Source organism: Nyctibius grandis, chromosome 4 (assembly GCF_013368605.1).
Source record: "Nyctibius grandis isolate bNycGra1 chromosome 4, bNycGra1.pri, whole genome shotgun sequence".
Lineage (NCBI taxonomy): Eukaryota > Metazoa > Chordata > Aves > Nyctibiiformes > Nyctibiidae > Nyctibius > Nyctibius grandis.
This window is the reverse complement of record NC_090661.1, coordinates 61034449-61061026: the sequence shown is the minus strand read 5'-3', so window position 1 is coordinate 61061026 and position 26578 is coordinate 61034449. Positions and strand designations below refer to the sequence as shown.

At 46.0% G+C, this 26578-nt stretch overlaps 1 protein-coding gene across 1 annotated transcript; it reads right to left on the bottom strand.

Annotated features, from left to right (window-relative positions):
• Window positions 1-5115: 5115 nt before the first annotated feature.
• Window positions 5116-5940, bottom strand: DIO3 (iodothyronine deiodinase 3). The gene has a single exon (XM_068399645.1). It carries the CDS (start codon window positions 5938-5940, stop codon window positions 5116-5118), a length of 825 nt encoding a protein of 274 aa, XP_068255746.1.
• Window positions 5941-26578: the final 20638 nt, after the last annotated feature.

Here is a 26578-nt window from a genome sequence, read left to right as displayed (position 1 = left end):
ACCCCATCTGGCCATGTCCTAAAGGTCCTTTTGAGATGGAGGATATTTATTACGTAAAAGGAAATGGAAAAAAATGCTTCCATGAGCAAAGTCAAGAAGGAGCTATTAACTTGGAAAAGAGAAGGGAAACATCAGATAGGCCTGGTCTTGTGCGTTTGATGAGCACAGGAACTCCGTGGACCAGACTGCGGGATCCTTTTGTGAGCATAAGCATTATACCCTGAGAAGACTTCTTATACAAAACATATTAGTGGAGGATTTTAACCTTGTCTAGTAATGTATTTTCACACAGGAAGTATTGAATAGTGCTTACTGTTCTAGTTAGGATGTTTTTGGCTGTTGATTGTTAATGCATTTACCACTGTAAACCACTTCCAAAATCTCTGAAGAAGCAGGTGGGAGGCCAAGAAGACAAGAAATACATGGAGTAGTCAGTTAAGCAGAGGTCATAAATGAATCCCTTCTCAAGAGGCATCATCAAGGATTTGTCTGAAAAGAGGAATTTGCAAAGAAGGAAGCAGGTGTCAAATTCCTTTTGGCAGCTGGATGCTTAAAAGCATTTAAAGTGAAAAGCTACCTGACCTAAAGCTCAAGACACCGACAGGATGTGCCTTAACAGGTGGAAGGGAACATGTATTGATGGGGTTTACAACTCTCACGCTGTAGGGAGGGTGCAGAATGGTGAGGAAACGTGCTGACGTGACTAACTTCTGGCAGGATTTAGGACACTGGTACTGTCATTGTGGAGGAACTTGAGAACAATTTTAGAGCTCTGTATTCAAACAGCTGTCTGTCTTCTGCAGCATGCTCTAGAAAAATAGAGGTTTTGAACCATTAGAAAAGCAAAGGAAGTGCAATAGCCCAGATTTTGATCATAATTGCACCCAGGTGGTTCTGAAGTGACTACACCCGTGTCATTGAAGTTACACCAGTGCAAAACTTGTGTGAGAACTGAATCAAGCCTTTTGTTTTCTTGCATTTGTGTACCAAAAGAGCACTCTAACAGCTCTTAGTAAATAATAAATTAATAATGATGTGATGATCTCCCTTATGACGGGAAGAAGTATGGAAAAATTAGTGTCAGAGTAAGAATTTGCTTGCAAGATTCTTTCAATGTGTCATTTCGAGATTTGAATTGGATATTTGATGCTTTGCTGGATTGATTTTAATTTTTATTTCAAACATCAGAAATATCAAATTTAGTCAGTTAGTATGTGGTGAACAATACAAAACCTACAACATACAGCTTATAGATCAAATGAGTAAGACCTCTGGTCTGTTCATCATAAAACACCTTTTAAATCCCCAGCAGAAAATAGTAATGAAAACAACTAATGAAAGCAAGTGCTTTTGCTGTCTCCCTGCTGGAAAGCAAGTAATATTTTAGTAGTTGGTTTCGTTTGTGTTTCCCCATTTGTGCCTCAGAATACACCAGATTGCAATGTTACATCACATTTTTAATGACTGGAACCATGTCCTGAGATCCCCCCTCCGACCACACCACAACTTCCTTCTTTCTTTTTCCCTCCCGGCTAGAAGACTGTATGTGATTATGTTGAGGACATAATTCAATTAATTATTGACAGAACACGTAATCACCACTCCGATCTCTCTCTGATAAATCTCTTCGCTGCCTTCTGACTTCTGTTTGTCATGCACTAGGAAGGTGGAAAGGCAGTAAAAATGCATTTTAAAGATAGGACGTTTCCCAATACTCCACATCAGCCAGAGAGGCTTCTGACACCCTGGGCTCTTTCAGTGTGAAGCGTATTGTTCTCGTCTGTGCTAAACAAGTGTCCCCGAGAAAGTTCAGTGGGATGGAGGCTTATGATTCATTTTAAGTGGAGGATATAATAGGAGCAGATAACTTTGATTTGTGCAAAGGAAAAGCGTGAGCTCTTTCAGGGATTCCGGGCATTCACAGCAAATTTTTCCTCTGCTGCTGATTAAAGAGAAAGTGGTAAGAGCTCTGTATTCGGTTTAAAGGAGAAGTGTAGCTTTAGAAAGCTGACTTATTTAGAGGAAAAAAAAATCCTGACCTCCAATAGCGTTTGACCAAAATCTGCTAGTAGCGGAAAGTAAAGACGAGACTGTTTCTGTAGCTGTGAAAGCCCAAGTGAGGACAGTGATCATTGCTGACCGTATGGCCGGAACACGGCCTGGGGGCCGGGCCGGAGTGGGGACGTGCTCGGGGGTTGCCCGTGACTTCGAATTACAACTAAAGCGTGCCAAAAGCGGATAAGAAAAAGAGATAACGAGGTGAGAAAGCAAAGGGCTTTATTGTAAAGCAAGGAAAGCTAAACTGGGGCGGGAAGGGGAGGGGGGGGAGTGGGAACCCAACTAATGGGACAGGGAGAAGCTGCCCTTGTAGCCCGTACAACCACAGCTGACCCGACGCCGGCTGTGAGGATGGTCGCGGGGCCGCACGGCCTCTGACACCCGCCGAGGGCCGGGTGGGTGCCGCTGCGGCTCCGGGAGCCGAACTTAGCGCTGCCGGGGGACCCGGCCCTGCACCCTGCGCTCGGGGAGGCGCGGGGCGGTACCGGCCCCGCCCGGCGATGCGGGCAGCGGGGCGGGGCGGCGCGGCGCGGGGGGCACCCACCGCCCTTCTAAGGCTGCGTGAGAAAGTCCTTCACGGCGGCCTCGTGAGAGAAGGCCCGCTGCGCGGGTTTGCCAGAACTCTTCTGCCTTTGGTTTTCACGGCACGACCCGCGTGGGGCTGGGGAAGGCACTGCGGGGGCAGGGGCCGGGCTGCGCTGGAAGCCGGCTCGGAGACAGCCGGGTTTGCGGATGCTTGGGAGTCCGGGACGGGGAAAATGCTCTCGTTCGGCCCGCGGGGGGTCGCGGGGAGGGAACCGAGGCTGATGCGCCCATGCACCAGGCGAGAGGCACGGACGGTGGCTGGAAGCGGCTCAGGCACTGACACCTTTACTGTGCCTGGGCGGGCGCTGCCCACGCCGGGAGGAGCGAGGTGGTGTCCTGCTGCATCCCGCCCTGCTGGGGCAGCCACGGAGCTTCCCCCTCCCCTCTGGGGCTTCGTGGAAGGCTCTGTGCTTAGCGCCCAACGCGCAGCTGGGGGAAGCGAGCCCACCTCGGGCTCTCGCCCCGCCGCCCCAGCATCACCGGAGGTGCCCGAGCCGGGCGGAGCCCTGAGCCCGGTGTCGCGGGAGACCGGCCGGGTGTCCTCTCATGGGGCAGCGGAAAGGTGAAGTGCTGAAGGGTGGGCAGAGCAGGCTGCACGGCCAGGCGGGTCGGGGAACCCGAAACGGGCACCTGAGCTGGATCTTTTGGCACCTCAGCCGAAGCGGCCCGATCTCCAGGGGCGCTGCGCTCCCGCCGAGGGCAGGGGCTGCGGGGTCGGAGCCGCTGGTTTAGCTGTGAGAGACCGCCCGGTGCTGCTTGTCTTGCGGGGTGGCGGCGGGAGGGGTTACTCGGGCTGATTTAAACCGTGAATGCTGAGGGACAGGGACGTTGCGGAGACACAATCGTTGTCATGGACAAGACGGGCTATAACGCCCTTGCAAACAGCTTTCCGCAGGTTTAGCTTAGTACTGCGGGCGTGAGCCGGTCCCCCAGCTGCGGAGAGCGGCATCTCCGGCTTGCTTTGCCTTCGGGCGGTGCACCCCTCCCCAAAACTTAGTCTGGAGCTGAGCAGCCCGGGCACCTCGTCCTGCTGCTGTCAAGGACAAGGAGGCGGTCAGAGGCACGACGGGAGGTGCTTAAAGACCCGCTGTTTCTGGGCGGCTTTGCACAGCTCCTGCGGGGGTTGCGGGATGCTCTCCACGCTCGGCTTCACCTGTCGGGCTCCGGGGGAGTGAGCTCTGGCACCCCGCACCCTTCGAAACGCAGCTGCCGGCCCCCGGGGAAGCGGTGAGCCTCGCACCGCCGGGCTGGGCGCTGACATCCTGCCCGAGGCCCGCAGCCGCCGTCGCTCGGCGGGGATGGCCCCGCCTCACCACAGGTGCGGGTCGCGCTGCCCCCGGCCGGGCTCCGGCCCTGACACCGCCTGCGCGCCCGCGACGGGACGTCCTCGGCGGGGCAGCTCTCCCGGCCAGGACGGCTTTCCCCCGCCTGTTTATTTGGCCGGGATTCACTTGCCTGCACGGCGCCGGCCAGCCCTGCACCTTCGCTTTGCCAGGGCTCAGCCCCGGGGACGGCTCTCCGGGGTCAGAGAGGGAGCGCACAGTCCTCCGGGCAGGTCTCTAGGACCACCGAGGTGCTCCCTCCCCCGGGAGCCCCGGAGGTTTGGATTTCCCCCTGGGCACGTCCAGCACCCTCCCTTCTCCTTCGGGCCACGGGCGGTGCGCGCTTCTGACGCAGCCGGGCGAGAGCCCGTCGCCGGGCACGGCAGCGGCTCGCCGCCCCCGAGCCCCCAGCAGCGCATCCTATCCCGTCTGCCGCTTCGCCTTCCCTGCTCGGCTGCGGGGAGGGTCTTGCGAGGTAGGCAAAAGGGAAAGTGAATGTAGCGGTCTGAAGATAGAGGCAGTCAAGGGTAGCCATGTATTTACTTAACCTTTATTATTTAAAAAAAATTCATTAAAAAAAAAGGTGAACGAACGTCTTACAAAACCCCCCCACACACATAAATAGGACATTCCGTTCAGCTCTGGCTATTGGCAGTTCTAGTACTTGACAACATCAGACGCGATTTCCTGGCATTAGAGAAACCCATTTCAAAATCGGTCATCACAAAGAAATACTAGAAAACCCAGTTAGCACTTGCTAGGTAGCACGGAGCACTTGTACACAACTTTTCAGACACACACCCGCGCACACACGCAGCTGGGAACAGATCCCGTAGGAAGAGAGAGCCTCCTTAAAAAATAGTGAACGCTTCTCGGAAAAAAAGAAAGAAAGAAAAAAAGAAAGAAAAGAGTTATTTACAAAACGCACATGGAAATACAGTATTGACAGAGCGTGGCTGGCAAATCAACATGATTTGAATAGAGAAAGGACTATGGCACATCTTGCTCGAAAGCTCGCACAGCAGCCTCCTTCGAGTGTCCCCGGGGGAAGACAGCTCCTGCCATCCGCGTCGCAGCGCCTTCTCCCTCCCCACCTCTCCTCCCGCCCTCCCCTCGCCTCTCCACCCCTGCACTTCTTGCCAGGTCCTTTTTACACTTGGATGACCACCGTGCTGGGGCTCTGGAGCCGGGTTTTGTACTGGTCTAGCCAGCTCCTCAGCTCTGAGATCTTGTAGCCCTCTGGTCCTCTGCCTCCCTGGTACATCACCTTCTCCTCCTGGATGATGTAGAGCCTCTCGAAGTAGGCACCGTAGGCGGCGCTGGAAGCATTGTCCATGGTGTCCACGGCCAGGGGGCAATCGGGCGCCCCTTCCCTCATCAGCTGAGCTGCCCGCAGCCTGTCTTGGAGGCACTGGTGCTTGGGGATGTTGTAGGCTGCGTCCGAGCTGACCCAGCCGTCGGAGGGGTGTGCTTCTTCGATGTACACCAGCAGGAAGTCAGCAATGTCCACGAAGTGCGCGGCCAGGCGCTGGAAGGACCTCAGGCGGGCCATGAACGGGGGTCAGGTGCAGCTGCCGAAGTTGAGGATGAGGGGTCTCTTGCCGCGGGCGAAGTCCAGGATGCGGAGCCTCTTCTGCCCGTCCAGCTGGATCACCTCGGGGTTGGGGGCTAAGGAGCCCACGTGCGCCGACTTGAAGAAGTCCAGCTTCTGCCCGTGCCACACGGCTTTCAGCGACTCCAGCGTGAACATGCGGTTGGAGTCGGACACGCAGACCGGGGGGTCGTCGGGGGACGGCTCCTCGCTGGCGCTGGCCGCCTCCTCCGCCGTGGGCATCATCAGCATCTTCTTCCTAATGCACAGAAAATCCAGGAGCCAGAGCATCACGGCGGTGAGCAGGAAGCGGGGGAAGAGGAGGATGCAGGCGGCCGCCTGAGTGAGCAGCTGCAAGGTGTGAACGCCAAGGGAGTGGAGCATCGCAGCGGCTTGTGCTGCAGGGCGCTGGCTGCCTGGGGGCCCCCACGCGCCCTGCTTGCTGGGGTCTGTGCAGCACAGCTGAGATCCCGCTTCTCTTTAAGCCCATTTTATAGTCAGGGATTTAAATGAAAAGTGACTCCACCTCCGGCCAGAACCCGCCCCTCTGGAACTTGAGCCTGGGGATTACCTACCTCTCCACTCTAATGACCTAAAAATACACAGACAAAAGGGGAGAGAGCCCCAGCGGGAGCTGCGAGGGACGTGCAACGAAGCAGGGAGCAGCCGCTATCAGGCACCAGCAGAGAGTCCGAGATAGGGCACCGCCGGGGTCCCGGGCCGCAGATAGCGGCAGGCGCTCACAAGTAGCCCCGCCAAGGACAATGCAACAGGCGCAGCCCGGCCCGGCTCCGCACGGGCCGTGCGAGCGCGGGGCCAGCGCCGCGACGAAGCGGCAGCGGGGGCCGGGGCCGTCCCGGCAGCGCCTGCAGGTGACAGGGACGGGCCGCCCCGCCGCGTCCCTCCGCGCGCCTCCCTCCCCTCCCCGCCCCGCCAGCCCGGTCGCCCCTGGGCACGGCCTCCGCCCCGCCACACGACCCGGCGCCGCAGGGGCACCCGGGGCTCGAACCCGGGGACGCACTGCGCCCGCATCCTCCCGCCGCGGCGGCGGGACGGGAGGCGGCCGCCGCCCCTGCCCGCGAGTACCCCGTCGCCTCGCGGCGGGCGGCCCGGGCCCCGGCGGGCCCCGGCGCGGGGGGTGCCAGGTGGGCGCGGGCCGGCGGGCGCTGCCCCGCGGCGGAGGAGGGGCGCGGGGCACGCTCCGGCCGCTAGGGGTAGCTGTTGCCCGAGAAGCCGCCGCGGTGCCGGCTGCGGCGGGGGGGAGCGGCGGGGCCCTGCCGCCCCCCGGCCCGGAGGTGCCCGCGCCCCCGCCGCCTTGCCCCGGCCCCCGAGTCGGAGGGGGCGTCCCCCCAGCGGCGAGTCTCCCCTCGGGGTAGGGGTCACTGGCCTCCCCCGAGGGCCCTCGGGAATGAGGAGCCGCGGGGCCGTAGCAGGCTGAGGGGCGGGCCAGCCCCGGGGCTGCGGGTGTGCGCCGGGGTGTGAAGGCGGGGCGCGGCCGCGCTGCGGGGGCGGCTTTCGACCGCGCTCGACGCCAGCCTGGTCGGGACGGCCCCTGCATCCTTGGGGAAGATGATCTCTTCTCGTCCCGGGGCCGCTCCCGGGGCCTGCGGGGTGTGCGTCACCCTGGCTTCTCCTACCAGCTCAGCCGTGACCGCACTCTCCCGCGTCCAGCTGGTGCTGCGGGGGGTGCCCCTATGGGTGTGCAGCGGGGACGGTGGGGCTGGCAGGAGAGAGCTGCCTCCGCGATGTCCCCCTGTTCACGGGGTGTCCTGCTGCATCCAGGAGAGCTGTAAGTCAGGGCAGACAGCTCCTTTACGGCAACCCAGGAGAAGCCAGCAATGTTTTTTTTTCTGTTGTCAAGTGAAGTATAAACACCAGCTTCTCATGTGAGTAGGTCTGGCAAAATCCTTGACCAGATGGCTGAAGTTGTCACCTCATGGACATGGTCAGGTACAGACCTGTGTACTGTCCACAGAGCGGACATGCAAGGGCTGGTTTTAGGTTGGGTGGGTTGTGTATCAGCAGAAAAGTGCTTGCAGTACATGGAGCTGAGCACAGCCTGGCCACCTTCAGTCTTCACCCAGTCAGGAAGAATTTATGACCTGTAAATTCCTACTGGCTGGACTAGATGGACACCTGTCCCAGAGGTACGGAGCTTAAATCTAGTTTGGTGTATAGACACAGCCCTAGACAAAATACGCCAGCTCTGCTCACAGCCTTTCCACTCTGTTGCTGCAGGGTTCACAGCTTGTAGCGTGCACATCATTTCCTCACCACCTTCTTCAGAAAGGGATATTAGTTGTCCAAAATGCTGAACACTGCCCTCTGCTATGCAAATACGTATCATGCATCCCTGAGCTGCTGCTACAGCTGCCGCTCACCCAGGTGCCTGCCGCGCTGACTTTGGGGATACACGACCCAAGCATTCAATGTGGGTATGGGTCCTGAGCGCCCCATTTCTGCCTGTGGCCGATGCCAGGTCTCTGGCTGCAGATTCCCAGTGATCCTGAGAACCTGCAACTCCCCCTGGGTGCAGCCTGCACTGCTCCAAATTGGACTGTGCATGCCTCCATGCCTCCTGTCTAACATCTGCAAGATGGAAAAATTAATGCTGAGCCTCCTCATGGGAGTCTAGGCACCTTCATTTTTATGTAACTTATTACGAGAACTCTGAATAAAAGGCAAAATTAAAATCTCATTTTATTTTTTCTTTATCTGGTTCCGAATAGGCTGTTTTAAAGCAATCTAATCAGGTGCCTGGTTTGCAGCTCCCCCCCTCCCCACCCCCGTGCATCGTCTTTAGTTGGTGTCAACCGCAAGTGAAGGGAATTGGGCATTTTAGCATCTGGATGGAAATGTATGCTCCAGTCCTCATAAAGCCACGTTCATACACTAGCCTGATTAATAACTTTTTTTGTCATTCCGTGGTGCTCAGTCCAGGGAAAATTACTGAGTAGATATTTACTATATTGTCAAACTTATTTTGAACTCTTCATGTGGGCCTCTCACCACCTCTCTGTGCAGTTATGCAATCTTGAAAACCACAAATTAAAGCCTCTAAACAGACGCAATAACAAATTGTGGTAGCTCTGAAGAAACCCCCAGGAAAAAAAATTGATCTCTCAAAGCGACCTCTTCAAACTATGCTGACAGACAAAAGCCTGAGTAAACAGATGGGTTTGCAACCCTGAATATCAACAAACTTTGCTCTACTAGATCAATGAGAGAGATTCTGAGGTAAAAAAAAAAGTATTTGGTCTTATGTAGCGTATTTGTAGCTGGATAGGGACTTTGGAAATTACTTTTTCTCCATTCCCTGGAAACAACTTTGCTTTATTTTTATAGCTTGAAGGAAAGTTTTGAATTGGGGTTTTGTATTCAGCTGTGGATAGAGCAGAGAACCAAAGCATTTTGCTCCAGCAGCCCACTGCTACACTTTCCTGCCATAGGAAAATTCAAATATAACCTGAGGCCGCTGTTTCATAGTGAGACGGTGGCTCTGCATGGCTCTACAAGCCACGCACTGATGCATTCAGTTGAAGTACAGCGCCCATCTGTATTTATACAAAACTCCGTGGGAAAAGGTGGAATCCCTTCTGCAGCCCTTTGGTTCTCGGGAGGTTTGAAGTGACGTGTCGCTGCTGTTCTCACTTCTGTGTTATGCTGGACCGTTTTCAAAATAATGTATTTTCACTCTGGTAAATCTTCTCTCTACTTCACGAGGGCCATACCTCCCAGTCGGATATTGGATTATTTTTAGGTACGTGAAGGTACTCGGTCTTTCTAGGAATACATATTGCTGCTACTAATGGTGTGGGATCTTGTGTCTTCCTGTGCACTGAGGAGTTCATAGAATATATCCTAAAATATGGGATTTACAGTGGCACATCTGGTTATGGGTGGTTTTTACTCTTCTGCATGTGGTCTGTGGTTCAGCGGTCACTAACTTAAATATATATAAGTTTGTGTGTGTGTGTCCACACGTGTGCACATGCAGGGTTCACATTATTTCCCTTTTTGAGAACTTTATAGTTCTTTATACTTGTAGTTTTTCTTCATTTAATTAATGTAATTTATAACTCTTTTAAAAAGTTCTTTTCATAAACAGGAGCTAGAAAATAAATTCAGTAACTTATAAAAACAAAACCTCAAAAAGCTGAAATTAAAAACATCAGGTCTGCTTTGATGTAGAGGATGTGTTGAAATGGTATATTTACATGTTTATTTTCTATTTTATAATTCCCTGCGCAAAGGCACGCAATACTTTCTGACAGGAAACTAAATGTATTTTGGAAGAGTTCCACCTCTCATGTCATCTAAGTTACATGTCGTTAATGTCTTAGAACAGAACTTTATGTGAAGAAAACGAAAAAGACTTCGCTGAAGTTTGGATCCGGCCCTGAAATTAGAGCTGGACAATTTAATCTCATGTAAGCAGCTACCCAGTGACTGCAGAGAGGTGCAGTAGTGCAGTGGTAAATTACTCGCATGGCTGGTATCTGTAAGAAGTGCGTAAATGTTATATTGCTGAAATCGGAGGTGGATAAACTCCATTTGCAGTTGTTTGCTCTTGGTTTGCTCTGGAAAAAAGTTACTGTAAGCTGGAGTCTGTGCATGGGTCTGTCTGTCTCTGGACCTCCCTCCCTCTTAATCTTTCACCACATTCAGATGACACCTGTTTTTCTTTCCCTCCATTCTGTTTTTTTTTAAAAATATATATATGACGCCATGCAAAGTCAAGCACCTAGCCAATGTTTTGAGTAGCTTTGAGAATTGAAAGAAAAAAGTGCCATGCTGCAGATTGGTCTATAAAATCACGAGCAGACCCACAGACTTTGACTTTCCTACCCCACCCTGGTATTCTCACCTTTGAGTACGTGATAAGTATGTCATATATGACAAAGAGGTTCCCTGCACTGAAGCTTTTTAAAATATTTTCCCCCACTTCTTTCTTACTCTAAGTGGAAATGGGAAGGAATTGTTTAATTTGAAGGGAGGACGGATTACACAGCTACAGGTCTGTTTGTTAGTGCAACACTTGGGTCTCACCCTGAGTAAGCAGAAACCAACATTTTCTTGAGCCTGTGGGCCACCTACCAAAGCTTTGCACCATGACCAAGTGTACAGTTCCCCTGATGTGTTAATGGGTTTCTGCACCTGCCTCCACACTGCTGCTCCCTAGTGCCCCTGTTGTGCTAGCAGCCTGTCAGGCCGTGGTTGAAACTAGATAACCAAGAGGTTCTGGATTAAAGAATTCTGTTTTTAAACCCAGATGATTTTTGTGACTGGGTTTACTTTAGAACCCCCAAAATAGCGTGTAATAGCACAACTTATGATGCAACTTGATGAATGGCAAAAGGTGCAACTTTCCACCCCATTAATCCTTCCTCACTTCTGCTTGCACTGTGTCTTGTGTGATCTTGTAGTGACCTGTGGTGACCTGGTTTGGGGACTAAGGGGGCGGAAAAGCTTGGCTTTAGAAAAAAGAGTTATTTCCTGACAGGTTAGTTCCCTAAACTGGCTCATGCCAAAAGGAAATAATCACATGTGTGATGCAGAGACAGTGCAAGAGAAATGGTCACAGCGTGCGGCCAAGGCAGGGGTAACAGGACCATCCCATCAGACTGCCTCAGCAATATTATCAAACTGCCCCTGGGTGGGACTGCATAGTGAGAATGCGTTAAGAGCAGAAATTTCCTGAACAAGCTTCACTGCGAGAAAAATGTGCACAGTCTTACCCTTTTGTGTAGTGGAGGAGTATAGGAGATGTACAGGAGATGACAGTGGCTCTCACAAGGTCCTGCTGGGCAATGGAGCCAAATGGGGCACACAGCCGGCTTCTGGGGTGAGCCAGAAATGTCAACTTCAGCAGCAGCTGCTAACACACTTCCTCTAGCAGTAGAAAATCAGATTATCCAGACCCCCCCGTGCCAAGCGCATCTCTGCTACCCATCAAGCAAACTGCTCAAAAGCTGCTGTGGCTCAAGAACTCAGGCTGGACCCCCTGGTATTATGGTATAATTACAGTCATCTGAATGGTTTGCTCTGCAGCAAAGACAACAGTCTAGTCCAGAAGTGGAACCCCATAGAGTTATACTTAAGCAGCAGCTTTATACACATTGAATACAGATGAAGTCCTTGGCAGAAAGAGAAAATACTTTTTCCATTGTCTTGGTCATACTGGTTTCAGGTGTGATGCAGAGGAGGATGAGGAGATGCAATTTGCTTGAATCTAAATCTCCTCTAAGAAGATTGTAACAAAATTCACCATGTGCAGTGTTTTATAACAGAGTATGTGTTTCAGTGTATGACAGCTAATTTCGATACACTAACACCATTTAGAAAGATGAGAATAGCAGGCTGATAGCTAAGGTTGGTTTTTCATCTTTAAAATGGCAGCACGGCAAGGGTATTTTCTCAAAATGTTAGGAGGATACTTTTGAGTTGACAGACTCAAGGGTTTGTTAGGGTAAAGGAAACACCACTCCCTTGAGCTCCCTTGCCATGGGAGGTCTCACTGCTGCCTGGCAGCCTTTCTTGCAGGCTGAGTCTCGGAGCCCCGAGGTTTGTGTGGTGAAAGCCGTGAGCGATCAGTGGCAAAACTCCCGGCGCCTTCCTTGTGATCAGGATGTTGCCCAAGCCATGTAGCATGACAACAGACAAAAGGAAGGCTGAAGACTCCGGGTGTGACTTTCATCATCTCACTTACTGTAGCAAGTGCAGTAAAATAAAGAATTTTAAAATAATATCATTTAATAATTCTCAGGTTTTCAGGCATGTACCGTGCCTGAATCGACACACGTTTGAATTTTCAATCTGTAACAGACCCAGAGGGAAGGCAGGAAAAATAACATTTAAAAAAATGTTTATTCAAGCAAAATCTTTAGGGATCATGTCTGGGATAATCTTTTTCAGGGTGACCCTCTTTTTCTACAATATAATGGTTTTACCCAGCAGTGGTTTAACGGTTTTGAATAAGCTGTAGAGTGGAGGAACAAATACTTTAGCAAGAATGGAGGAGTTTACTCTATCCAGAAAGGCAGGACTATCAGCCCACTTTTGAATATAGAATGGAGATGATTAATCTACTGACCTTTTATCCCCAACGTCACTAAAATGTATATTACATACATAATGTAGTCTGGTTTTGTGTAAATAATCGCTTTAAGCATGACAGACGTGTTCGAAGCGCATGGCATGCCAAACAGGAGGCTAGAAGGCACCACTGCTGTGCACTTAGGCTCTCATCAAATAACTCACTTGCTTCAAGCCTTTTCTTTGAACATAAATTTTTGAAGTTTTCCAGTGATTTTTTTTTCCTGGCATTTGCCCCATGGCTCTTATTATTTTTAGCCATATAAAATGGCATTATGCAGTTGCTGAAATTTGTTTCTTTCAGTCCATGATGATTTATAAGTCTTAATTTCCAGGATACTCCCTTGAAGATACCTTCTCTTTGTGACCTCAGGATTATCTCTTCCCAGACCTTTGGTATTTATTTTTACTATTCCTGTGGTCGGGTTTGGCAATGTTGTTTTGGATTAATGACTAAACATACATAAGAACTGGAAGGAGTACACGACTCAATCTCCTAATTTAATGCGTGGCTTGTTTATCAATAGTAGGAAGTGTCCAGACAGGTTTTACACATCCTAATAATAGGCCTTTGCAGCCAGAGAGAAAGATTTTGATGAATCTGAACTGCATGTAATTCTTCACTTGTTCCAAAATAGATGCAATTTACTTATTTAATATTGCAATGCAATATTTCTTCCTCAAACTTTGCCCAGAAAGAATTGGAAGTGGAAGTCAGTTAGTTTGGACAAGTATGCATTGTTTATATGGAATATTTTAATTGACACAAAATTGCGTAAACCTGCTAGCTTTTCTGCTTTTGGATGAAGAAAAGACCTTTGGCGTAACAAGGGCCTGAATTTCTGTTCTATTTTTTCCTTTTATGCAGGAAACTGCAAATAATTTAATGCTTAGATGAAATTACTCAGCGTTTTACTCAATCATTGATTTTTCCTCATAAGCGGTATATTTTGCTTTCATCATATATCCATTAATTTTTTAACTGGCATCTTCTGACGATCTTTTCACTTTCTCTGTGTGTTCTTATTTACCTTCATTGTTTATTTACTTAGGCTTAATTCCTTTCCTACACAGCCTACTGTGAATAAAATGTTCTTCTGAAAATGATTAATTTTGCACTTTGTTTACAGAATAGTCTTGCAATGTTGTATCTGATACTCATTAGCAGGAAAACAGAAATAAAAGGAGAAACATTAGTTCTCACCACAAATCATTTTGAATTCGCTGGGATCAGGATCCGACCCAAAATGTTTAGGTTAGCTCAACAGCTCAAGTTGATTCGAAGGGTCTCAATGTTTATGCCTAACAGTGTGTCCTCCTATGACTTTTTATTTTTAGCTGCTCAGCAGTTCTTACTTTCTGTGAATTTTAAAGTTATTCTTAGACTAAGCAATACAGTCTCTTCACAGGGAAAAACTGTGACAAGCATCGCTATGTGATACAGCTCATCATTTCATAGGGCCCATCATTTCCACCTGAAGCTCCGGCAGAAAAATACCGACCAAAGATTAAATGGTTACTTTAAACTTAGATATTGAATTTTGGGTTCCAGCTCACTCTTCTTAGTGCGTGAATTATTGTGGATACATGGAGCGGTCCACCATCCTCTGTGAAACTTAATTTAAGAGCCACAAATTGCCTCTGAATATTAACGTATGTGCAAACCTGCTTCCCAGAATCCAACTGTACTGTTATTTCTGACATTTTAATAAAACTGATTTTGTAAGAATACTAATCCCTTGCTACTAGTTCTTACCTGAAACCAAGTTTGATGCGTTTTTAGAAAAGGTATTCACAACCCCTTTTTTTAATGGGAATCATATACAAAATGGGGAATACACATGCCAATAAAATGGATCAAAGTGATCTAAGCCTTCTCGTGGAAAGGGAAAAGAGTTCTGAAACGCATAGTTATTGCAAACCAACCCTGGATTTACTAGGTACTGAGGGAACATTTTTTTAAGAACAATTATGTTGTATTTGGAAAAACTGACATTTTCTTTCTTAATTAATTTTAATTGGCATTATGTTCCCACTGAGCCAAAAGAAATGGAAGACAGCAGAAAAATATAAATTAAAGTAGGAGTAAAGTATCTTAGCTGATGAAAGAATAGGCTCCAAAGCCTTTCTTACAAATACCTTCTTCAAAATGGGGTGGTCCTCGGGCAGTGGTGGCCCGTGCCTATTCCTTGGCCACTTTTACAGTCGTTGACATTGCGCTGCCAATGAAGCAGCTGTCACTTTTTACCAGCGTAATGCCTGCCAGAAGCCGGCTCCGAAGAGCTGCTTTTAATTAAATTCCTCATTTCAATTGGATTTTGGTTTGCAGTTCACAGCTAATGGAGTTTTTGGGGCGCGGTCTTATAGGGCATCTGGGACTATTTCAGACACCTCTGTGTTACAGAGTTCTGTTCAGAAGCATCAAACATCACCTTAAAATGAGTTACATTTTCGCCCCCATTAGTTGCGAGAGCTCTTCCAGGATCTTGCTGCCATAATGGCTAGAATTATTCCTATTTCCAGCTTAAATGTATCTATGGCGGATTTACACCCGTTTCTTCTTATGCCAACATTGTCTCTTTGCTGAGGCAGTTTTCTGCCTCCCCTTTCTCGGTGTGTTGAAGAGGGCAGTTCTATCCCTTTGGGCACACCCCACTGGGGCTAACGAGCCAAACTTGTGGGGTGTATCGGCACCAAGGAGGGCAGGCAGATTCAGGCTCTCTCTGCTAACTCTCTGAGTGAGCTGGGATGCAAATTTGCTCTCTCCTGGTGCCTATAGGGCTATGCCAGTGTAATGTTAAGCCTGAGCTGGTGAGTTCTGCTGGAGACTTCATTAGCACCGTGCTAATTCCATCTATATGGATTCTGGGCCAGTACGAGGCCAACTGAGGCTCCCATTGGTCTGCACCTGTTTTTTCAGATGTGCTCACAGTCTCTTCTCATGAGATGGATTTTCCATTTCTCTGGTCCTCCTAGAAGCAATCTTCTGCACCTGTTTCATGTCAAGTCCATTTTCCTGCATCATATACAAAGAGATTAATTGGAGAACAAGAGATGGCTCTACTCTCTCCTCTTTTCCTTGCATTAGCACTGCTTGGCACAACATATGGTCACTGGTTCAGCACAATCATTCTCATCAATCTGGTTGATGTCTGGAAGTCACAGACAAACACAGATGCAGCTTGACAGCTGAACACCTGGACAATGAGCGTGGCATGTCAGGGACACGCTGGGTGTACCCTACATGCGCTGTGTTATTTGATCAGTGCTGTGCAATACAGTGTGGACCTACCTGAAACCCAAAGGACGAATGAAAAGTTTATGTACAGTAGCTCTGGAGCTTCTCCGCTGTATCAGCCAAGGCACCGTGGAGTCAACCCATCTTGGTGAGCCCAGCGCAACCGGAGAGCGTTGGGCTGATTGGGCACTCGCTGGCCATCTGTGTCGTTCACATTTCCCACAGGCTGGATTTCTGCTCATGTGGTGCATGGCATGGGATTTCCCAGACACGAACATGAGAGCCCAGGCACATGCTCGGGGGCCGTGGGACAGGGCTGTGGCTGTGGATCTCCCCCATATGGAGCACAGCTGCGTCTGTCCTTGAAAGGGGTGACCTAAATTTTACACAGTATTCCAGTGACGTATGACCGGCACATCCCTCGCTGCTGGAAATGCTCCATGTGTTTTTGAATTGTACTTGTTTACCATAGCTGCCTCTATAGGGGCTCATGCTGATCCTGAATTTGACTGAGCCATCTAGAGTTTTCTCCTCCACGTGCAGCTGGCAAGTGCCCAGTTTATAATGATATTTTTTTCTGCCAGCTTCACGAAATTGAGCGAGGCAATTCTGGATTTCGTCCTGTTTGTATTGCTTCAGTCCTTGAAGTCATTCAGTTCTTCCAGTGAAATACCCCAGTCCTGTTCTGTACACCCACAGATTTCATAAGCTCATTCCCAATTTTTGCACCCCAGTTTTCTATGTCATCTCTGCTGACCATACTCTTGTAATGATGTTTGATCGGGATAATCAGCAGACAGCAGGTAATCTTAGCTGTTGTAAACTGTCACAGCTTTTGCTGTCAAAATAGTGCTGGTAGTGTTTCCAGCTAAGGTTCTGCCAGAATGTAATTAGAAATGTACTTTTAAAATGTGGTATTTCTTTAACTACTGTAAACATCTTTTAAAAGAATTCAAAGGCTTTGCTTAAAAATACCACCGTGCTTATGAAATAGTTACTCTTAGGCCAAATGAACACTAAGAGTGTATCATAATGTTAAAAGTGTTACAATATTAAAGGTTTAGATTTCCATTATTAAGAGTATTCCCCCTTGCTTAACTCTGCTGTAACTGTGTTTCCTTTATGCAGATGACCCCAGTTATTGCAATAAATCATACTCCTCTTTCTTGAGCGAGATGCCAGAGAGGTATTGCAACAAGCACTTGCTTCTTGGCATGACATCAGTCCCTTTCAACAGTGGTTTTGGAGCTGGCCTTTAAAGCAGTTTTGTTCGGTTATCCAAAGAACTGGGCATTGTGTTGCTATCATCTTCTCTATGCCACAAGGGCTGTCTTCCCCCAGCGTTATTCCCATCCCCTCTCTCCAGCTCTATGACTGAGAAGAAAACCTAAGAAATATAAACCAAATGCAACAGTGCATCTGAAAGCAGTCTAGGTAACAACTCCAAGGGATACAAACTGGGCCACGTCTCCCATATGTTCAGTACTGGTGATTTAAGTGTTGACATTGTCATGGTGACAATTAAGAAGCAAGAAGGGGAGGATCTTAGATATGTGTGGTTTAATGGGAATATGTTGGTGCTAATAGTCACCTCTCATCAAGCACCACCCAAGCTTAGGTCAAGCAGTCTCCATGGGTATGACCCCATTTTAGGGGGGAACCAAGCTTGAAGAGTGTGCATACTGAGAAAATAAGAACAGGTCCTGTGCTGAGCAGTCCTGTTCTCAGTGAGCAGCGTCTCATCTGGGGAACTGGGACATATATTGCTTAACTAGTGGGTGCCACCATCACTTTGGCCATTTGGTCTTTGATAGGAGATGATCAAATTTGAGCATGTGGCAATAAAAGGCAGTGATGGAGCCACCAGCTTTTAATGAATCACTGTTGAAGGTGTTTGGAGATTTTTCTCATTTCTAAGCAATAATCAGTCAGAGAAAGCCTTTATTAAATATTCTGTGTGTAAAAATGATTTACTTTATTTGGTGTTTGATGCATAATTCTTTCCATTAGGAAAGCAAGCTGTAATCTATTGAACACCTGCATGGAAGTATCCCAAAATGACCTGGTATGATGAATACTGTTATAGACTGTAGTTGAATAGGTGCTTCTTTTCCCAGCTGCGGGAACTGTAGAAACTGAAAATGTTCTTTCTGAAAAGTTCTGGAATAAACTTTTTCTCTTATAGAGATCTTTCTAGTATAGAATTCAAGTTGCTTAAGTATATTTCCTTGCAATGAACATTCTAAAAATAATAAGGGATGATAAATAAGGTGACATTTATATTCAGTGCAGTGCTCATTGCCATCAAATTCCATAACCACAGCCCTCTTGTATAGACATTCAATTTAGCAATACATTACCTTTGATTCATAGCTCTGAATAGCTGAAAAATCCTCTTGTAATGCTTGCCCTTGGCCCCCAATAACTTGCCATTTGCTTGAATTACACATGATGAGTAAGCACTTGAAGTGGTGTACATCTGTACATGTCAGTAATGTTTGTGAAAGGTTTGATTTAGCACCATATATATTGCAGCCTTCACTTTCTGGGAAAGGTGATGTGAGGAAACTGTTTTGCTAAGAAAGGACTGCAAAATACATTACTTACTGTATGTTATTTCGATGTACCTTTACGAATTCTAGATGGATTTTTGCCATTTGAGGGCTGAACCATGTAATGTTGGTGTTCAGCCTGGGCACTTGTGTCCCGAAGTACATGAGGATGACAGTAGTAAAGGAGTTGCTAGCAGCTTTCTGCCAGTTCAGATATGCTGTGTGTTGGGGGTGAAGTTACCCCCTTCCATATAAGACAGAAAAGTTGTTCGAATGCAGCATTTCTCTCCCTGTCTGCATTTGAAGAGTTGGGTGAAAATTTTAACTTCCTATTCTTCTCTAATTGAGCTGTGTAAAACTGTCCTAGAATTTGCCCTATTTGTAACTGGATAGTGCTATAAATGTGTGTGCAGGTGCCCAAAATGCAACTCTTCTCTTTAAAATATGGTGGATTTTTTTTTTTTTTTTTTTTTTTAGTGGGAAAAACGAAGTGCATTATATTTGTTCAGCTGGCCTATTTGATCTCATCCAACCTGGTATCATACGTAACTTGAACATCAAAATGTCATGGGAAACTATGAGTAATCTGAGGCACTCAAGGTTTGACTAAGGTGAATTTTCAAGGCCATACTGAGAGATAACACACATTTTGAAAGACTGTTGGAAGCCCTGGTCCAAGCTGACATGCCTTAATTGTGGTGGTGTTAGGAACGGTGCATCAGAAACTGCAGAAACTAATGGAAAGGATGTGCTCCTCATCTGTGTTGCTGCGCTTCATTACAGAATCACAGAATCGTCTTGGTTGGAAAGGACCTTTAAGATCATCGTGTCCAACCATTAACCCAGCACTGCCAAGTTCACCACTAAACAATATCCCTAAGCATTACGTCTACTCATCTTTTAAATAGCTCCAGGGATGGTGACTCCACCACTTCCCTGGGCAGCCCGTTCCACTGCTTGATAACCCTTTCAGTGAAGAAATTTTTCCTAATGTCCAGTCTAAACCTCCCCTGGTGCAACTTGAGGCCGTTTGCTCTTGTTCTATCGCTTGTTACCTGGGAGAAGAGACTAACACTCTCCTTGCTATAACCTCCTTTCAGGTACTTGTATACACCAATAAGGTCTCCCCTGAGCCTCCTTTTCTTAGACTAAACAACCTCAGTTCCCTCAGCCACTCCTCGTAAGACTTGTTCTCTAGACCCTTCACCAGCTTCGTTGCCCTTCTTTGGACTCTCTCCTGCACCTCAATGTCTTTCTTGTAGTGAGGGACCCAAAACTGAACACGGTATTCAAGGTGCCACCTCACCAGTGCCAAGAACAGGGGGACTATCACTTACCTTGTCCTGCTGGCCATGCTATTGCTGATACAAGCCAGGATGCTGTTGGCCTTCTTGGCCACCTGGGCACACTGCTGGGTCATATTAGCTGGCCATCGATCAACACCCCCATGTCCTTTTCCACCAGGCAGCTTTCCAGCCACTCTTCCCCAAGCCTGTAGCGGTGCATGGGGTTGTTATGCCCCAAGTGCAGGACCCGACACTTAGCCTTGTTGAATCTCATACAGTTGGCTTCGGTCCATAGATCCAGCCTGTCGAGATCCCTCTGCAGAGCCTTCCTAACTTCAAGCAGATCAACACTCTTGCCCAACTTAGTGTCATCTGCAAACTTATTGAGGGTGCACTCGATCCCCTCGTCCAGATCATTGATAAAGATACTAAAGAGAACTAGCCCCAACACCGAGCCCTGGGGAACTCCACTTGCGACCGGCCACCAACTGGATTTGACTCCATTCACCACAACTCTTTGGGCCCGGCCATCCAGCCAATTTTTTACCCACCGAAGTGTACGCCCATCCAAGCCATGAGCAGCCAGTTCCTCCAGGAGAATGCTGTGGGAGACTGTGTCAAAGGCTTTACTAAAGTCCAGGCAGACAGTATCCACAGCCTTTCCCTCATCCACTAAGCAGGTCATCTTGTCATAGAAGGAGATCAGGTTAGTCAAGCAGGACCTGCCTTTCATAAGCCCATGTTGACTGGGCCTGATCACCTCGTTGTCCTGTACGTGCCCCATGATAGCACTCAAAATGATCTGCTCCATAATCTTCCCTGGCACTGAAGTCAGACTGACAGGCCTGTAGTTCCCCGGATCTTCGTTCTGGCCCTTCTTGTAGATTAGAAGGTTATCAACATAATTTCTAACTTAAGCATCTTAGTCTCCATCTTTGAGTCCTGCTCTTCTTCCTCTTACACATTCTTCCCATGATTTAATATATTTTCTCCAAAGCGGCATTCCTCCAAACTGTACCCTAATAAGCATGGCTAGATGTACATCTACTTGTGGACCACTGGAGACCAGTCTTCACCCAGATGTAACTGCAGACCTACTCAAAGACAACTCCATTAATAGCCACAGATCCATAGCTGCTGAGTGTCTTATGTGCTTGTCCAAAAGGAATTCACTGAGGCTATCAATGAACTTCACTCAATAACCACAAGTTCATAACAAATTTTGACTATTATTAGTACAGTACAATACAAATGAATGTGTTAACAGTGCAGTTGTTGTTTGAAAACAGCAGTATTGCTTATGAGAGAACAGTTTCTATTTTCCTAGTACAATTTTCACACATTACTATTCATTTAAAGTGAAATAGAAATGAATAGCCACCCAGGCTTTGTAATCTGGATGTTTAATAGGTCTGTTATACATCTATTTTGTTTTATTTTAACTTTTTCACTGTGTGTGTTTCTTCTCTCACTCTGTCCCCATTAATACCCTTCAGAAATGATTGGTTTTTTGAAATATAACTTCAAAAGAGAAATGAGATTTTCCCAGCATGCTAAAATCTTGGGTGGTATACAGTGTTGTCATTACTCATATAATTTAAAATTAACACCATGGACAAATGCTACTTTAAAGCTTCTATTGAAAAATCATAATATGTAAATGCAGTAGGGCTATTTTGCTGATCTGGATTTACATTTGTATAATGTACAGTTAATAACTGTATGATCTTGTTACAGATTGATTACTCTTCAGTATGTCCCTTGTTTTGTATCCCATTATTCACTCAAATGGCTTAATTAAATGAATCAGAGTATAAGCACATATTTGCTGCAACAATCACAATTCCCCATAGATAATTTTCTTTGGCTTGTCTTGCTGGGATTTCCAGGAAAGTTCCCAGAAACTGCTTCACAGAATAGAGGGATTTCTCTTTTTAAAACCCTTTTTTGGTGTTACACAAATTTGAGCCTAGAAGAGTTTAATTTTTGAGAAATAACCATGAATACTATGTGCATGTGTGCCTCTATAATAACAAAATCTTCAGAATAAATTGAGTCTAATTTGAATCTTATTTGATTTCTGTGGTTGGCTTTGGAAACATTTGGTAGCTATTTTCCATTGAAATTTTCACCCGCTTGGGGCAGCAATATGTTTAAGTGCTTCTCCTGTTATTTCTGCTCTGTAATTTTAATTTGAAAATTCGTTTTCCATTTTTTTTCTATTTGCTCTGTGTTGTGTGTACTTATCTTTCACATGGCAATAAATAATTCTGCATTTGCTATTGGTGGTCTTGGTCTCAGTGTGCATGTATGTGTGTTGAAGGGGTACAATATATAGCCCTGTAAAGAGAATTGTTCTTTGATTTTGAGAAAGAGAGGAGGGATTCTAATTTACATTCATATTGCTGAAATTAAATGTGACCTCTTCATTCAAGAGCGCGGCTGCGATTTTTCAAAATGACTAGTAAGGCTTAGATGACTCCATTTATGGGTGGCTAAACTGGGATATTTTTAAGAAACAAGTTTTTAGAGAAGAAGGTTCAACATTCTAGAAATTTTAACAGGACAAGCTGGCCCCAAAGAACCAGCAAAACTCTCAACTGCTGACTGAGCGCAGCGCAGTTCTCTTGGTCTCTGTTGTGTCTGTTGGGTCAAGGTGCTTGATTCTGTATTAGACATTAAATAAAGGTGATTCACGCCTCAGTGTACTGACAGTCTGATGACAGGCATTAAAGAGATGAGGCACATGGAATGAATCAAAAGGGAGAAGCTGTTTTGTTATTTTGTGGGTTTTTTTGCTTATTAACATAGAGATTAATTAAAGACATTTCTACGAGAGCAGGTGCAGATGTCCTCTGAGCACACAGCAGACTGACAAGGTATGAGTCACCTTGAATCCAGAAGTTGTATCACTGTGTCAGCATGACAGTATTTAGCAGGAAATATTAGCTCAGGCAAAGTAACCTGTTAACAGAGCTGCCCAATTTTTGTGCCAGTGCTGGGCTGCTTCTTGCCAGCTTGGGTAACTAAGAGGGAAGAGTGGCTCTGACTTCTCACACATTCACAGACATGCATCCATTTTTGTTGGGATCAAAAATTTGTTCTGAAGGTCCCCAAATCAGTGGAGACATACTGGTCATCTCTAAGGAGGTTTGCGTCAGACCTCAAGAGCTCTATCTGGCATTTGTTGCAGCTAAGTATTAGCTAAGTATATAGGAGTTCCAGATGATATATGGTTTCATAAGGCAAATACAAAGTAAGAAAGAGATCTTGCTTCCAAAACTTTAGCCTGAATTGAGAGGAAGCTTAGATGGAAAAGATCATCCAACCCAACTCCTTGCCAGAGCAAGATTATATCCTGGAGGCTGTTTCCTAGCATTTGCCAATCTGGCTATAAAAGCACCAAGCAAATAGGATCCATTACTGGGAAGAGTCTGGGAGACTGTTCCATTGTTTAAAAGACGTCATGCAAGTACATTGTCTTCTGAAATTGTGTATTTTTTTTTCTTATCTTAATTACATCTTATCCTTGGATATGTTCTGAGATACCAAATTAAAATCTGACATTCTTTAAGTCTATATAGTTGTTGGCTATTACAATTTACCTTTGTGTCCTCAAGCTGACCAACCTGGGGTGTTGGTCACCCCAGGGGAAAGGGCTGCACAGCTGCATGACCGTAACTATTCTACACCAGAAAGACCAGGGCAAATGATTGCTATGAAACTCCTTTTGCCTCTTCGTGTATCTGGCCTGCTCTTTCCTAATAAATCAGTTCCTCCATCCCCTCACAGCTTTTGCTGTTCTTCAATGAATGTTTGCCAGCAGCTATATCTATGTTAGCAAGTAGTATGGCCTAGTGAGAGTGTGGGGTGAATGCAAAATAGAATCTGTAGAATAAAACGGTTGGTGCTGAGGGCTTAACTTCCACAATTATGCATGCTTTAAGGTTTTGGGATAGTTCTGGACTGGTCCCTCAAACTGTATATATGTACTGGTTGGAGATCATTAGATGCACTCCCAGAACACACTTTCTGATTTAGTTTTTTCTGAAAGTCTTTGAGTCTGAGACTGCTTTGTTGTGTGAACCAGAGCATAATGAACAGGGATGATCTGGAGACTTCTCCACTTTTGAAGAAAAAGTGCACTTCTGGTCTGAACTAAAATGCTAATGCAGACACAATCCAGATCTTTTTGGGAATGTGTTGTCCAGAGCTGAAAGGAAAGTTACATAGCAGCAAGAAAGATTTGAGTCAGACCTCAGGAAAATATTTGTAATGATAAGGGCAGTGAAGCACTATGGAAGCTGAATAAAATCCATCATGAGAGGTTTTTAAGAAAAGGCTAAACAAAACAGAATTTGGAAATGAGACAGAGATAGCTGTTATGGCTTAGAGAAACAGGAATGGATTTGGTCAGTTTATGACATCCCTTTAAGCCAAATTTCCCCTATGATTCCAAAGTGCATCACCATATCTGTTCACGAGTGATGAACTTTGTATAAACAGCTCCAAAGAGTTTTGTTTTCTTGCTGTGTGACAGTGCAGTCTCTCACGTGATATTTGTGGTTTCTTTCAGTGCTGCACCTCCTTGCATTTCTTCCACCTGATGAATGTGTGTTCCTTATTCTTATGCAAATCAGTTTCAATTTTTCCAGTTTTAATTTTCTGTCCTTCCTACTGCTATACACTATATTTTTTTTCTCTTCCTTGACTGCTATTTATAACTTCTAGTTTAGCTACATCATGGAGTTTCACTGATGGCAATTTACCCTTCCAGATACTGAAAGTTTTCCATATAGTTGAATAAAAAATGGTGTCTACCAAGTAATCTACATTGCCAGTGATAATTTACTGTTAGCCGGATTTCAAAACACATAACTGGTTCTCTTCAGGTCAGTTCAAATTCAGGTTCAGATGAGACATAACAGCAAATGCTCTACTGAACTGATGGCACATGATAGTTTCCTGCCATTCATTTGTAACTTGGTCAAGCCGAAAACTTCAAATTAATAAAATTGCACCCATTCTCTTCCTCTATGTTGTACATTATTGTGACATATTAAGTGTCTTGAAACAGAACTGTTCCCCACAAAATACACATTTCAGAGCCAAAACCCAACCAAGTCCCACTCCTAAGCCTCAGATGACTGAAAAAGAGCCTCAACAAATTTGGGCTTCTATGCCATTTAATTTAAATAGATGTTAACGACCTTAACTCACTAAGGTTCTTTTTAAACCCCTCCCTTTTGTATAATGATTTGTTACTTTATGCATTTCCCGCTGTACCTTATGAAGATCCCAGTGTCCCAAGAGGATTGACTTTTTCAGTGGATGGTAGAGGTGTCCAGTTTCAACACAGAGGACCAGTCTAGCCTTGCCTCTTGGCTGCTGCTTAATGCAGTCTCTGGGAAAGGGAAGAAGTAGACTCAAACCTACCCTACTAAAGTGTTTTAAAATCCAGGTCACTCATTTCCCAATAATTTATCTTAATATTGACTCCTGTTCGAAAGATAAAGACTTAGAGCTCCGAGGCCATTTCATTTGTGTGCTTTTGTGCTTTCTGATGACATATTACTTAGAAAGATATATATTTTTCTTTCTCAGATATTTCCATTTTGCTAGGATAAATAGTATTCAGAAAGATTTTTTTGATGTCCAAAATTATCTGTATACCCCTATCCATTTCTGATACTGAGTTTAGTTATGTTAAAAAAGAACAATAAAGGGGAAATGTTTTGGTAGAAACATCAGTTTTGGAATGAAAACATTTTCAGCTATGAGGCTCCATTGGTTCTGCAGTTAGCAAATACTTCAGTTGACACTGTTGTCAAACCAAGGACATAAAACTGAGAGTGTGATACGTTATCTGCTGCCAATTACGTAAGTTCATGATGCATAAGTTATTGCAAAAAATAGGTCATGACTCCTAAACCAACGCCTTTTGAAGTTGTAGTTCTTCATAAAACTTCACGCATATTTGTATATTTTAGTTGTTTAACTCTTAACTGAATTTATGTGAGTGCTTATGAAAATGAAGTATTATATGACATTAAAGAAAAAGCAGAACGTTGCATGGCCTACAGGAATACCAACTTGTTGATATCAAATGCTTATAGAGAGGTGAATCTGTCTAAAACATGGATTTTAGCTCCTAATCAAAGAGCTTAATCAAAGCTCCTTAACAAAAAGCTGTTTGAAAATGTTTTTGACCACCAAACATAAACATTAAAGTTATTACAGAATATTGTCTAGCAGGTAGGTAAGAGGATTAGGACTTAATCTCCCAAGTTCTTGTCTTACCTTTTATATGGTCTTTTATGGCAATCTTACACTAATCACTGAACTTTTCTGATTGCCTTCCTTTATCTTTCTGTATGACTAGATATGACTAAATGGCATATTTGTCACATGAAAATAGTATGTAAGTGATAGACTTAAGCCTTCATTTGAAAAATGCCAGCAAAGCTGGGAAGAGTGTCAGAACTGGAATAGTGAGGTCCTTCTTTGTGTCTGGGGCAGAGGTTTCAGAAATGTTAAGAATCAAGCTATCATAATGCTAAAGGTGCTTAACACCTTCATCCTAATGCAAAGGATTTGTTAAAGGATCAGGTAAGAATTTTTTTTTCACTTCAGAAAAAAAGTATGACTTCCAAATATTACCTCTTTTCAAAATTTAGTGGAAGCATGACCTTTGGAGATGATTTGATTAAGCCTCCCCTAGAAGAGTGAGTAGTCATTGTTCTGCCTCATTAAGGTCAAGAACTGAAAAACAGGTGTTTTGTAGTCTACTAAATGACTTTACCACAAGTCTTTGGGTTTTTTCCTTGAGTTTTTGGGACCCCCTCAGCTAC